Below are 15,528 nucleotides of genomic sequence, written 5' to 3'. Positions count from 1 at the left end.
AGCATTGTTATTAACTTGGGCTCTAAATACAAGAGAGAAAATAATACTTCTTATAATGATTGAGGCATATGTATCTTTTTAATTTATATTTTTTGCTAGCTGAATTCAAGAGATATAAACTCCCCAATCCTATTTCCTTAGAAATTATTAATTTGTATTTGCATATATATTTTCTTTCTTCGTAAATATCGTTATTATATTTCCTTTATTAAGGTCTGTGACACTTACGTTGGATATGATCGTTACATTGGAGTGTGTCTATGTCAGTCAGATTACTTGGAGGATGTTTGTAACCTGGAATGTCGAATAGCTCAGCGTGACAGAATTGGTCTCGTCTGTGCTGAACCTCCATTAGAAGTACATGTTGTGATAAGACATGCAAATGATTCAGTTTCTGTAAGTTTTTAAGCAGTATATATCTTTGTATATTAGATGATAAATATGATAAGAAAATCTAAATCTTGTCAGTATACATTGAGGATACGATTTGAAAATGTTTCTGTAAGCTTTATGGCAGTCAATTGCAGATCAGTTTAGATTAGTATAAAATATGATTTTAAAACAAAGTAAAATTTTGAAATTCAATACTAAAGGATGACCAGGAATGTAAATAGAAATTTGATAATTATATTTGCAAAACCATTGATTTGACAGTTAATTTTATGATTATTTTAACAACTACTACAGTTCTGTGGATTCATTTATTCTCGTGAATATCAATTTTTCTGGTTTGAGAAAAAAATTGTAGTTTAATGGATAGATGATTACAATTTGCATACAAACCTTTAATAGCAAATTTGAACTTAGTCTACAGTGGCGGATCCAGCCATTTTAAAAGGGGGGTTCAAACTATATGCTCCCATTCAAATGCATTGATCAGCCAAAAAAAAGGGGGGTTCCAACCCCCGGAACCCCCCCTCCCCCCTTGGATCTGCCACTGGTCTAACATTTAAACTTGTGGATTGCCTATACATATGAAATCCATTAAAATTGGTATCACAGGAAAAATGATTAATCCACGGTATTTTATAGAATATTAAATCTTAATAACTAGTTTTCATGATTTTCATTTAATTTTTCAGCATGAAATAACATCAGACAACATGCTTTCATCCATTAACTCCCGAGAGGCCATTACTCAGGATCAGTGTAGCTTGTTAGATGGTACAGAAAACACAATACATCTTGTTGAATCAGGTCCGTCAGGATTTTTGGGCGTGTATAATCCCACCACTAGTGATGTTGTCTCCCTTTTCACATCCAATGTCAAGGACTCATCAATTACCTACAATGCATCAGTAGATAGTAACCAATATACAGGAAGGCGTCGTCTGCTGGCTACATCATCACTGGCAAATTCTACATTTACTGGAATAGCTAATCCAGTAACGTGTTTGGAATATGGTGAAATAATGGCATGGGCAGTTAGTAACTCATATTACCCAGTTTATGACATGTAAGTACTATATCATCTGCTTGGAGTCTTGATAAAGGGTCTAAGCTTAAAATGTTGATCTTCCAGAATATTGGTAGCATACTTTCTACCATTATGCTATACTGTGTGATGCTTTTTAACCGGATTTTTGTGACAAAAATGTCGGTTATTGATTTGGGGATGTACGGCGGGCGGTCGGGCGGTCGGGCGGGCGGCAATCAAATGTTGTCCGTGCATTAACTCATGAACCGTTCAACCAAAGCTTTTAAAATTCTAATATGTTATTCCTGACAACTATACGAAGGTCAAGTTCAATAATGGCGATTTTAACTTTTACCGTTCAGGAGTTATGGTTCCTGAAAGATTGAAAAATGGAGTTGTCCGTGCATTTACGCATGAACTGTTCTACCAAAGCTTCCCAAATTTTAATATGTTGTTACTAATGAAAGAATGGAGGTCAAGTTCAATAATGACGAATTTGACTTTTACCGTTCAGGAGTTATGGTTCTTGAAAGATTGAAAAATGGAGTTTCCAGTCGTGTCCGTGCATTTATGCATGAACTGTTCTACCAAAGCTTCCGAAATTTTAATATGCTGTTACTAATGACAAAATGGAGGTCAAGTTCAATAATGACGATTTTGACTTTTACCGTTCAGGAGTTATGGTTCTTGAAAGATTGAAAAATGGTTTTTCCCGTCGTGTCCGTGCATTTTCTCATGAACCATTCAACCAAAGCTTTTGAAATTTTAATATGTTGTTACTGATGACAAAATAGAGGTCAAGTTCAATAATGACGATTTTGAATTTTACCGTTCATGAGTTATGGTTCTTGAAAGATCGTAAAATGGCGTTTCCATTCAGGTTGTTGCATTTACTCATGAACCATTCAATCTAAGCTTTTCAAATTTTAATATGTTGATACTGATGACAAAATGGAGGTCAAATTTGATATTGACGATTTTCACTTTCACCATTCATCAGTAATGGTTCTTGTGATATTGCCAGGACACAAATAAATGTTAATAAATCCGGTTTGCTGTCGTTGTGACAGCCTCTTGTTTACATTCATTTCTCATTCAATTTTCTGTATACCAAATACTTATGTATTCTTTATACACAACATGGCTATATATGTCATTTTTATTGCATTTTTTATAAAAACTCAATTCAAAGAATAAAAATTCATGTGATATAAGAATAAGAAGATGTTGTATGATTGCCAATAAGTCAACTTTCCACAGAAGATCAAATGACACAGAATTTAACAACTATAGGTCACTGCAACAATAAGCAAAAACAATACCAAATAGTAAGCTATAAAAGGCAAGAAAATTACAAATGTTGAACAATTCACACAAGATATCTAACATACTAAATTATGTTAAAAATAATGAACGAAAGTATGACAGCAACAAACGACAACCACTGAATTACAGGCTTCTGACTTGGGACAGGCATTAAGTATTCTTACTGTTCAATATGTTTTCACATTCATCACTTATCAACTTCCTGTTTTCTGTATACTCATACATTAAGTGATCATTATTGCTAATAGTTCAACTATTTATTTCAGAAACAACTTGTTCAACACGAATGGTAACTTTGACTATGGAGGCTTCAGACTGTTAGTGGAGAGTATGGTTCAGTCCACCTCATCAGCCACTCTCTTCTTCTACCAGTTCAATGACCCTGGTGTCTACGTCTTTTATGTCAGCAATGATGTCAACAAGAAAATGGTAAGTAATAAATATACTATATCTGATTTGGCTACCCTTTTAGGGTATCAATTTTCAATACCTGCCAACATTTCTAAATGCCCATGGGGTTTTATGGGCAAGATAGTTCTTTATACCTACAAAACCTTCAAGGGGGTCTTCTATTTTAATGTGTGTGGGGTTTTTTTTGGCTTCTTCAGACTTACAATCTCATAGCTATGGTAAAATTGATTGTACTGTTATAAATTGAGGACAAATTGCTCTTTCATAATTTCAATTTAATGGCAGAAATCCCCAACAAACAGACAGTTTGAAGGCAATTTTCCAGGATTTTGGGGATATAACTCTTCAGCATAAGGCAAGATCTCCACACCTTATACTAATCTTTAAATTGCTTTATAGACCAGTTGTGAATATATTTAATAGAGATATTTAAAGACTTGCTTTCAATGAAAAATTTGTAATAGATAACAAAACTTGAATTAGTTTGTTAAAAGTTACTTAAAATAGTTTGATATCTTTCAGTACATTCGAGTAATGGCCCAGAACTCAGTGTGTTCTGAAGATGGACCTTTCTTCCCACCCACATCACGATACTTTGTACAGAATGGTATTGGACTTGCTTCTGACATCCTCCAAGCTCCAGACTGGGCTATCATCTTCATCATCCTTGGAGCTGCTCTGTTAGCCATGGTTATAATGCTGATTGCATTGGTAGGTATATAACCAAAAGGTTAAGATCTGTTAGTGCATTGGTAGGTGTATAACCAACAGGTGTAAATTTGTAAGCCATGGTTATAATGCTGATTGCATTGATAGGTAAAAAAAAAAAAACAAGAGCGCTGATTTGTAGTATTGATGTATGGAAAAAGATTTGTTGTTCATTCTATCAACTTTTTCTTATCATTTCATAACCCTTCTCGCCCTTTCCTTAGAAATTGCCAACCTATTTTAAATTGTTTAATATTATGATCAAATTTAAATCTCAAATATGATAAGATGTAGAAATTCTTGTCTTAAAAAGTTCAACATTTACTTCTTCTGATAGATTTCGATTGAAAAACCAATACATCTTCAATAATGTTGTTTTCCTATTTCTTTTTTTTTTCAAGATATTCAAGGTATTTGAAACAATTCTTATCATTATTCAGGTGTTGTTCCGTAAATATGGGTGGACAAAGACATCATACTTATTCCCATTCTATCGAGCCAGAACCAGAAAATATAACTTTGACGATTATTCCAGTAAAGGATCCACCGTACATCCGGCCAGGAAATTCCACAGGAATATGGAGGCAGCTGCTCTACGTAGAGATAATCCAGATGATAATAGACTGGCAATACTGGATGGTAAGGCTGGCAATTGTTATATGAGGGTGAAGGAAAGAACAGAGAATTATTTACCCCCCCCCCCCCTTCCTCCTCCAAAAAAATTAATAGAGGAAATTGGGTAAACAATTGGGAGAGAATAACAGGCAAACAGAAAATAATAGGGAAAAATGACTAGAAAAATAGTAATGGAGAACCATCCCACCCAATATTCCTTTGTATAACCCCTTGAATTTGATATCAGGTATATAGGTATACTGTAAATTCAGAAATTTTTGCGAGGTTTTTATTATTGCGAAAAATGCGACAGAGTTGCAAACGCAATAATTTAAACTCGCATTTTGAAATATTTTAAATGAATTTATAAGGAGTTTTCTCAAAATCGTAAAAATTAAAATCGCATTTAAGTCAAAATTGACAAAATCGCAATAATAAATGCACGCAATAATTTCTGAATTTACAGTATATACAATATATTAGGTGGGATACATTCTTAGATTTATTACTCAACAACCTCCTGTCAACCAAATACTTCATACACATTTTGGTACATGAAAAATGTTTCGTATCATTTTTCACAGGAAATACAAAGCTAGGCTTCTAAAATTTGGAATTTTAATGCTTCCTGTGAGTTTGGTTTCCTTCAGATTTTTCTTAAATAACATACGTTATCTTTACCTTCCTTTTGTAAAATACTTATTGAAGGATGGAGGTATTATTGATGACCAATAGTTGACAGTTCAACATGTATCCCATATACAACAATATATTCATGTGTTTGTAATTTAATGGCATTATATTTTCTATTCTAGCCAATGCTGTTGAAGTAAAGAGTGATGACTTCTGGGATTATGACAGACAATGCGACTTAGAGGCTTTCAATACAAAGACACTGTACGATACACTGTCTAAACAATCTAACAAAGTCACACAGACCATCGGCAGACAGAAAGATGAGGTTTGTAACTATATTTTCTGAGGAAAATTAGCTTGTAATGCTGTCATATTTGAAGGATTTTAGTTTAAAATGGTGAATTATTTAACATTTATTGGAGAAAAGGCTGGTCGTTTCAGAGTTTGAAAAATCTGTCATGAGGTAAAGTGGACATGTCTTCCTACTGTTTATTATTTTGTGAACCAGCATGCTTAAATTCTGTGCTGAAGTACAAAATGGGTTCATATTAATATAACATAAACATCATCTTACTTGAAAAGCATGTAATACTTGCCACTGTACATTAAATACCAACTTATCATTGTCATCATTTTATTTTTCATTCCAATTTGAAAAGCAGTAACAAATTTGCTTAATATCATGAATATAATGATACTAATTTTGATCATCAATATGATTTTAGGTCAAAAACATGTATCAAAGAGTAGCCAATCAAAATGAGTCTCTGAAGGGACTCTGGGCTGCCAAGATGAATTTGAAAGGACCTGGTGTATTGGCTACAGATGGTGACATTGAAGTGTATGATGAAAAGTTAAGAGCTCTAGAAAATGAACTTGAGAGAAGGAAGGATGTAGGAAGACAATTTGAAGAAATTCTCATCAGACAGAAAGAACTGATGACAGACGATGAAACATGCAGAGAAAAACATCAGGTATGGGCAATTCTGTATTACATGTATTTATTAAAGAAATTTCATTAACAGCAGGATGTAAGGCTTGCTCACTTAAGGTTCTTTGATTTGTTTGAAATTTATTGTAAATTTTTGGTCACTACTGTAAGGTTTAGAAATTTCTGCTTGCTTTTTTTATTGGAATTTGAACATGACAGACCAACATGGGAGAATAATTATTCCAACTACAGGAAAATCTGAATTCTAATATATGTGTCAGACTTCACATCTAAGTTCTTATTATTGGGATTCTCATCCAGTTGCATTATTCACAATAATAAAAACCTCAGATTGACAGGTTGTTTGCTACTGTGAATTTGAAAACTTATATATGCATTTATTGTTGTGCTTTTTGGACAACTGAAAAAAAAGTGAGATTAATTATTGTGTTATTTAAAAATTTTAATGGAATTTTTTGTTTTTACAATTGGCAACAATTAAAACATTATAAAATTTGTTGTATTTCAGGTTGAATACCAAGCCTCTCTCAGAGAAGCCGTGAGAACATTACAGGAGCATGTCAAACACATACAGGAAGGAGGAATAAATAAAGATGGAGACATCGACTTAGAAGCTCACACATCGAATAACTCTCGTGTCACAATGCTAGTATCTAACATGGTGGACGAGAGTAAATCTGAATGTCAGCGTGTTGGAGCATGGGGCATCACTGGAGAAGGAACAGGAGGCCGTCTCGTCAGGGCTGGAAATACCTCGCCTATGAAGAGGGAACAACTATTTGGTAAGTTCAGGGGATCAGATTGACAATTTGGTACATGAAAATATGCCAAAATTTACCTGATTTCCTTATTATGACTTAGTTTAAAAATAAAGAGATGTGGTATAGTTGCCAAGGAGACAAGTATTCACTAATGTTCAAAAGGTAATTATAGGCAACTGTACAGCCTTGGACAATTAGAAAACCCATTTTGTGTGGTTGGCTATAAAAGGTCCCACTTTGAAAAATTTAGATCAATTTAATTCAGAATTTCTTTGAAAAATATTGGAATTTTCCTAATTTCCAGGTTTATTCTTTCTTTTATACAGTTCATTAGTGACAGGTTTTGTATCTGAGTAATGCATTTTGATTTTGGATAGGCAGAAAAAAAAAACATATAGTATGATCGAAGAATTCATTGTATCTGATGTTTATTTATAGGACCTGATATGAGTGTCAAGGCCACTGATCTTGTTGCCATAGACAACAACACAGGATTAATCAGACCCAAACCAGGAACTAAAATAGTTTTAGCAGATGGCAGTTTAATAGATGTTCCACCCAATCATTTCGTTCATCCACAAACAGGCCATGTTCTACCAATACAAGGAAATGTAGCATACGACCCTGTCACATCCAGACTTGTGTTTGTTGTAGACTCAGCAACAGGTAAGAGTTAGTTCCCCTTTCATTTAATTTTTAGCCTTGTCTTTGTTGTAGACTCAGCAACATGCAAGAGTTACTTCCCATACATTTAAGTCTTTTTTTGTTGTTGCAAGGGATAAACTATTTTTTATTCTTCTATCTTCACTTTGGTGTCAGACTAAATAAATAATGGGTTATCGCTCATATATTTTATATTTTATTTACAAGGTGAGGGTCAGGATGGGGGGTCTGTTATTCTGTAAACATTTAATTTTCACCCCTTTTTTCTCAAATCTTCAAAAAATTAACCCCTTTTTTCTCTAATCTTCAAAAAAGTAGACCACGCATTTCTCTAATCTTCATTTTTTTGCCCCTTATTTTTTGAGGGCATTATTCTTTAATCATTTAACCCCATCCAAACCCTCCAAGATGTAAACATATTTATGTCTAAGAATTCACTTAAACCCAAGGAAGGAAAACTATAATAATATTTCTCAACTTCACAAGCATTAAATTTGCTACATTGAATATGTTTTAAAAAATCATTTTGATTTTGAATAGGTGAAGCAGCCAGGGCAGATGAACCATTCATACCTTTCGTACCATTCCCAACCAGAGATGGTCAACCAATCAAAACCAAGCTTAAACCAATGGAGCACAAGAGTGACATGAAATTTGGTGCTCCTATTTCTGATCCAGTCACAGGTATTCATGTACCCATCATGGCTGTTACAATGCACCCCCAGACTGGGGCTATTCTACCAATTGGTTGTACTCATGTTGATCCTGTGACTGGTTTACCAACACCAGTAGAAGTTGGATCAGTAATGGTTGATCCTAACTCAGGACAAGCTGTACCTATCTTAGCCGTCTCCTTGGATCCATCTTCAGGTGAGATACACAAATGTTTGCTATGCTTTTTCTTTCATTTGTAGTGAAATTTGCTAGAGGATAGGAATCGCAAAAATAAAAACTGGCATTTTAATTTTTGATGGCATTAATTGAATAATTCATTTCCTAAAATGGTAAAAATTAGACTTGCATTTTCTTCCATAATCAACTATTAAAAAGATAATATAGGCAAGAACTTCTGAATCAACAGTACCGAATTTCAAGTTTACATTATGACCAAACTATTTTAACTATTGTGCTTTCAACTTTTAAATTCATTTATTGATTAGAGAAATTATTTCCCTTTCTTCTTTTGAAAAAAAAAAGGAATATTTGTCAAAAAATTAAAGAAGCAAAATCTTATTGGTAATGAATGTAAAATCCACCCTTTTATATATGAAATTTGTCTTTGAACTATACTGAACTCTTAAGACATGTCTTCATACACTTGAAGCAAACTATCTAAATATGAATGATAAGATGATTGATCAACATAAGCCATCATTTAGAAGTGCTTTCTGAGTAAAAAAGTGAAGCTTTCTAAAAAAAAAAAACATACCGTATACTTTACCCTGAAATAATTATTCATTTCCATCTATTTTCTCTGTTCAGGTGATGTTGTTCCAGTAGGAGGAGTCAAACAAGGTGACAGAAGACCAATACCCATAATTCCAGGTGATCTCTATGTGGAACCATTGAGTGGCAAGGTCGTAAGAGTCCACAGTGGAATCTTACAAGATACAACTGTCTTGCCATCATCTGGAGGATTCCAAGCCCTGTTGGATTCCAGTGTATTGGCATGTGAAGCAAGAGTTAATGATGTCATGGATCATTACACAAAGGCTGTGTTTAACCAAACTGGTACTAATATCAATGTCAGACTGGAAGAGAGTAACATGATGGCTGCCATTGCCGAGCTAGAAAAGGCTAGAGCTCGTATGAAGTCACATCTACTGAGAAATCAACATGATACTGAGAGAAGACTTGAGAGAGCCTCAGTACTAGCTGTCACAGGAGGCTGCCCAGGTAAGATTTGTTAGAATTGTATAAAGATATAAATGAAAAGGTGAGACTAGCATGATTGCCAATGAGACAACTCCCTACCAAAGTCCAAATGATGTTATTAGATTAAAGGTAACTGTACAGCCTTCAACTATGAGCAAAAATCATACCATATACAGTGCTATAAAATGTCCAGGAATGACAAAATGTATACCAGCTCAAGCACATCCTGATTAATGACAAAACAATACACGAAACAGCTATTTGTTGTCTATTTTTGTAAATTTTAATGTAGCAGAACATTTGTTGAAAAAAAATATCTATTTACTACATTTGAATTTTGTTTTCATTTACACAAATATAGTTCATATAGCTGAAAATACAGCACAAATGATTTATATTAATGATTAACAAAATCAGTTCTAGGGACCATAAAACTCCCAATTAATTTTCAGGCATGTATGAATTTTCAAAGACTGGACAATTACTACCCATTCTTGTTGGAACGACCATGATGGACCCTGCAGGTAGTGGACAGGAAGTACCAATTCTTGGTGCTGCCACAGACAAAAAGACTGGTAACACAGTACCACTAGGTGGCACAATGGAGGATCCTGAAGGAGGAGGTAAATCTTGAATATTTTAAATTAATAAAATTACTAGAGTAGTCATCTCACCTGTAAATTTATATATTGCGTCTTATTCCTGATTGTGACATTTTGACTGAGTGTGTATGTGCTTTGCTTATGATGCATAGGAGGATATGGTCTCCATGTTGTCTCCTCTTGATTTGTATCTCCTAAATGAACCTATAAGATTTGAACATCTGTAAACTACATTGGCTTTAACTTAAGTTAAGAACTTTATTAGTGGTTTCTTTTGTTATATCTTAATATTTTAAGTCATGGAATATAATATTTGTGGTAGATCTTTCATATTTTTTGTTAGTGATGTTCTGATGATTATAATCCAATAACAGGTGGTTAAGTAATCCAACGAGATAATCAATTGTCAGTTTTCAGAATTATATCGATTAAAGATAGACATCAATAATATTTTGTCTCAAAAAATGATTAAGAACATGTTACTTGCATATATTCTTTGCATTACTGGTAATTTTCTTTTTAATCTCTTATTCTCTAATCTCTAATTCATAGGTTTGGTGCCAATTTCAATTGGTAAGAAAGCAGTAGATCCAGTAACAGGAGTTATGTCCCCTGTCATCAGTGTCCGTAGCAACCCAGATAATGGTCTGGCAATACCAGTCACTCTGTCAACAGGTGGAGCTAGGAAGAAAAAACCACCACCAGGTGCCCTTGCTATGTTAGAGGAGGAGTTAGTTGCTCGTCGTACATACTGGAGACGTCAAAGACAACACGAGAAAGAAGTTACATACAAAGAACACCAGACAGCACAACAATTATTGTTTGACATGGATTCAGTTACATCTAAGACAATTCAGAAATTCTTGGAAGATATTGATGTTGAAGTGCATAATATGTCTGAAAGTGAGAAGCGAGAATTCCAGAGACGTGGTGGCGCAGAACAAGAATATTCATTGGTTGTCCCACCAGATGTCGTTGCTGTCTTGACACAAGGAGATGCCAATGAACACAGCCATGAAGAAAGCCACATAGCTGCCCATGTTAAGTTGTGTGATGTTCTAAGAAAATTCTACACCAAACTTCAACAGGAAGAGAAACAGTTCAAGGACAAATTAGGTGACCTTGATGGAGCCATGAATCCAGATGCAGAAAACACAGCAATGAAACGATATCGTCAAGCTAAAAATAGACTGCAGGCAGAACTTCAGGATCATATCATCACCAGAATGCATGGCCTTGATGAGGCACATTCGGCTCTGGAGTATGCTAGAGAGAGATCTGAATTGTGTGCCACAGAAGCCAAGATGGTGTTGACACATGAGGCTCTATTGGCTGGCGATTTTGACTGTCAATTATCTGGTGTTTATGGCGATGTTGAAAATACTGGTGAAAAAGACTCTGAACTAATACCATTACTTAAACAATTGATAGCCATGTTGGAATCAGGTGGACCATTCACTTTGTCGTCAGAGTTATTGAACCTGATTAATTCAGGCAAGAACATTGCTGGTTCTCAAAACACTACAAACATTACTAATATGGGACAGGGTCAAGGTCAAGATGGGGACAGGGGAAGTAACAATCAAGATAAGGATAAGAACGGAAAAGATTTGGACAAAAAATCTAAAAAGAAGGACAAAGAAGAAGTTAAACATGTGACTTCAAGTATGGGCGGTACTGTGATTGGAACAGGAGGACAACATTCATCTGTAGATGATGGAAATATTTTCGGTGGAAAGAATCAAGGCACTCAAGCAGAATTACAGAGAGCTATGTTTGAAAAGCAAGCTTATGAGGCTGCAAAACTAGAAAATGACCTAAAACGTAGTGAACTGGATACAATTAATGACACTCTTGATGAATGTGAGAAAAACAAACAGAGAGCTATAGACGAGGCCAAGGCTGATTTAGAGAGAAAGTTAGCAAAGGTTAAAACTGAACAAGAACAAGAGAAGGTCATGATGGACTATGCTACTAATATGCAAAAGTTGAACGAATCATTCGAGAAAAATAAACAGAAACAATTGGACACACTTCGACAGAAACTTCTAGAGCACCGTAGACAGGGAAAGAAAGATTTACACAGGAAACACATCGGTGAAGCACAGGCCCAGGGACTTCCTGCTGATTCAGTTCCTAGCGTCCAAAACCAATCTTATGAAGAATTGATGAAGGATCTGTTACGATTACAAAAACAACAAGAGGAAATGATGGCAGAAATGAGGAAGAAGAGTGCAGATGAAGGAGACAAGGTCAAACCTGCTGATATTGACAAAGAACTAGAACAGCAAATCAGAGCCATGGACTTATCCAAAGCACAGAAAGAACAAATGATTCAATTGGCTAATAAAAAGTCACATGAACTGAGCAAGCAGGTTGAAGAAATGAAGAGGAAACTGAGAGAAAGGAAGGAAAGAAAGAAGGCAGGAAGTTTAACGGCAGATGAAGATCAGAATCTCAGTGAAGAGGAAAAGAGAAAACTGATGGAAGCCAGAGAAATGCAGAATGATGCTGATAGAATGATGGAAGAACAAGCTATCCTGGATACAATGAAACTCATGGAACAGGTTAGTCAATGTTAACCTCGATCAATAATAACGTCTCCTTGTTTATGCATGATTTCCTCCCTTTTGAAGAAGAAATTTTGAATAACATAGGATTTAAAAACCATAATTTTTTTCAAAATTTACAATAAGTAAAAAATATATTTACAGTCAGAAAAAAAAAATTCAAGAATTTATTAAAATAAATGTGGGATAACTTGAATAACTTAATTGCAATTCACTAACTTTTTATTATAGGAACAAAAGAGAAAAGCAGAAGAAGATGCTTTAAGGGAAATATTGAAAAATGAGTCTGCCCAGGAGAGAGATCGTATTATGGGTCAGTTCCATCAACAGATGAGGAAGATGAATAATCGTTTTGACGATGAAAGATCAGAAATGGAGGACAAGGTCAAGGCCAAACTAGCAGCCAAAAAACGTCTAAAAGATGAACTTGAGAAGGAAAAGGCAGTTTCCAAGGAGTTAGATAGGATAACCAAAACACATGTAAGTGGGAGTAAAATAGAATAACCAAAACACATGTAAGTAAGGGTTAGATAGAATAACCAAAACACATGCAAGTTGGAGTTAGATAGAATAACCAAAACACATGTAAGTGGGAATTAGATAGAATAACCAAAACACATGTAAGTGGGAATTAGATAGAATAACCAAAACACATGTAAGTGGGAGTTTAATAGAATAACCAAAACACATGTAAGTAAGAGTTAGATAGAATAACCAAAAGACATGTAAGTGGGAGTTAGATAGGATAACCAAAACACATGTAAGTGGGAGTTAGATAGAATAACCAATCATATGTGTAAATCCTACGATTTTGACGAAATTTTGTAATATTCCATTATACTGCCTCAATGTTAACTGCATTTCATTAGCTTAACATTAAATACATCATTTATTTTTTATTGTGTATGAGATTTGACTATACTGAGGTGAAAAGACTTTGAGCTAAAGTTCGTTGTTTTAATCTGAAAATGTATTTTGTCATTACATCAAGATAAAACTTGTTTATAGGTTGCTAAGGGTGATGCTGACACAGCTGAAGTCATTATGCAAATTAATGATAAGGTCAATGGCGAAAAGATGACTGCAGATCAAGAAAAACTTCTCCGCGAACAGATGGCTAAACAGGAAGAAATAGAGAAGAAACAGTTAGACGAAGCCAGGAAAATGAACCGAAACATTGAGGATGAATTTGATGCTGAACGACAGAGCATTGATGGAAACATGGCCAGTCAGAAGAAATTGGTATGTTGTTCAGACAAGTACATGAAAACATTTAGTATTATGACATGTATTTTTAGTTCTTCACGAATTTTCCATGCTTAAACTCTTTTCTACATTGGCTAGAGGTATAGGGGGAGGGTTGAGATCTCATAAACATGTTTAACCCCGCCGCAATTTTGCGCCTGTCCCAAGTCAGGAGCCTCTGGCCTTTGTTAGTCTTGTATGATTTTAAATTTTAGTTTCTTGTGTATAATTCGGAGTTTAGTATGACGTCCATTATCACTGTACTATTATGCATATTTTAGGGGCCAGCTGAAGGACACCTACGGGTGCGGAAATTCTCGCTACATTGAAGACCCATTGGTTGCCTTCGGCTGTTGTTTGCTCTATGGTCGGGTGGTTGTCACTTTGACATATTCACCATTTCCTTTCTCAATTTTATTAAATTTTGTAATAAGGGTATGTTGTATGACACCAATGAGACACGCCCACAAAAACCAAAATGAAGTGGATATAGGCAAATATAGGTAACCATGCTGAGCCTTCAACAATGATCAAAATCCATACCATATAGAAAGCTATTTTAAATGTTTGACATGATATAAGTCTATTTCTAAGTTATTATGCAGGCTCCAACAAATTTGACGTCGCAAAGCAATTTCAGGTAGAGATGATCAGAGTAAAAGACCAATAATTATACCTTTGTATGTTGCATGCCTGCTATCTATAATTCAATCTGAAAATATGGTTTGATTTCTTAAATGAATTAATTTACTTTCATATCCCAATCCCGACTATACTTATATTTTCACCCAAAAATTGCAATTGCTTTATAAATGACTGGATAACAAAAATGTTTTTCATAATTAATCAACTTTTTATATTTTTATTTGACATAATCAGGTGGTAAGTAAAATTGGTGCATGGTGGTTTTTGTTTCATTATTGTTGGTATTAATCCTAATCCTACATTAAAATCTCTAATGTAAATGATGTGCATGCATGGTTTTTAAAATCATCTAATTATTTTGATACATCCATACCTGAATTTATTCACATTGTTACAAGGACAAAGATAACAAGAAACATGTTTTATTTACATGTGCCAAATTACCTGAAATCACACACACAGATTACACTCACATATCTTTTCCCGTTCACAAATTCCACATTCCTCCCTATTATCTGTATCCGTCATTGATATCTAATATTTGAAATAATTGGTTAATTATCACATATCATAATATTTTTGTTATTTGCATGGTGAAATTTACTATACTTACTTATTACACTTGGCAATAGTGGGATTTATTAATGAAAATGGTATGACATGTTTTATTAACATATTTTAATGGAGTATGGAGTATTCATTGCATAGACAAAGTTTATATCATGCTAATTTCAAAAATACATTTAACAAAATATTGGTCATCAATTTTTTTTCTTTCAAGGGTACAGGTTGTTCAAAAAATTGTAAATAGGAAGTAAAATGAATGATTGAAATTTTAGATAAAATATAAGAAAAGAGCTCTAAATTAAGAACCAAAAGAAAGAAATGGGTCATCCACAACAATACAAATAATGTACTATGTCTCAATTCAACAAATGGAAGTTTTTAACGACCCTGACTGGCTATACACTTCAATTATATGGTTATCTCCCCTTTTAAAGCAAAGATTCAATCAATAAAAAAATCAATGAAAAAATCTGTATTTGTGGAAAAAAGATGTTATTCTTAGTTGATATAATTTAAGATTCTTTAATTAAATGAA

At 34.2% G+C, this 15,528-nt stretch overlaps 1 protein-coding gene across 1 annotated transcript in view; it reads left to right on the top strand.

The window, feature by feature from the left end:
• Positions 1 to 15,528, top strand: part of LOC143058592 (uncharacterized) — a 147,815-nt gene that overhangs the window by 120,401 nt on the left and 11,886 nt on the right. Inside the window, exons 109-123 of the mRNA XM_076232075.1 lie at positions 214 to 396; positions 1,083 to 1,456; positions 3,010 to 3,172; positions 3,677 to 3,865; positions 4,303 to 4,501; positions 5,293 to 5,438; positions 5,839 to 6,087; positions 6,574 to 6,847; positions 7,265 to 7,492; positions 8,030 to 8,359; positions 8,972 to 9,385; positions 9,817 to 9,987; positions 10,519 to 12,533; positions 12,768 to 13,016; positions 13,545 to 13,778. Coding sequence (XP_076088190.1) covers positions 214 to 396; positions 1,083 to 1,456; positions 3,010 to 3,172; positions 3,677 to 3,865; positions 4,303 to 4,501; positions 5,293 to 5,438; positions 5,839 to 6,087; positions 6,574 to 6,847; positions 7,265 to 7,492; positions 8,030 to 8,359; positions 8,972 to 9,385; positions 9,817 to 9,987; positions 10,519 to 12,533; positions 12,768 to 13,016; positions 13,545 to 13,778 — 5,418 coding nt within the window. The remainder of the gene's footprint in view (positions 1 to 213; positions 397 to 1,082; positions 1,457 to 3,009; positions 3,173 to 3,676; positions 3,866 to 4,302; positions 4,502 to 5,292; positions 5,439 to 5,838; positions 6,088 to 6,573; positions 6,848 to 7,264; positions 7,493 to 8,029; positions 8,360 to 8,971; positions 9,386 to 9,816; positions 9,988 to 10,518; positions 12,534 to 12,767; positions 13,017 to 13,544; positions 13,779 to 15,528) is intronic.

Source organism: Mytilus galloprovincialis, chromosome 14 (assembly GCF_965363235.1).
Source record: "Mytilus galloprovincialis chromosome 14, xbMytGall1.hap1.1, whole genome shotgun sequence".
NCBI classification, from domain to species: domain Eukaryota; kingdom Metazoa; phylum Mollusca; class Bivalvia; order Mytilida; family Mytilidae; genus Mytilus; species Mytilus galloprovincialis.
This window is presented reverse-complemented; position numbering and strand designations above follow the sequence as displayed.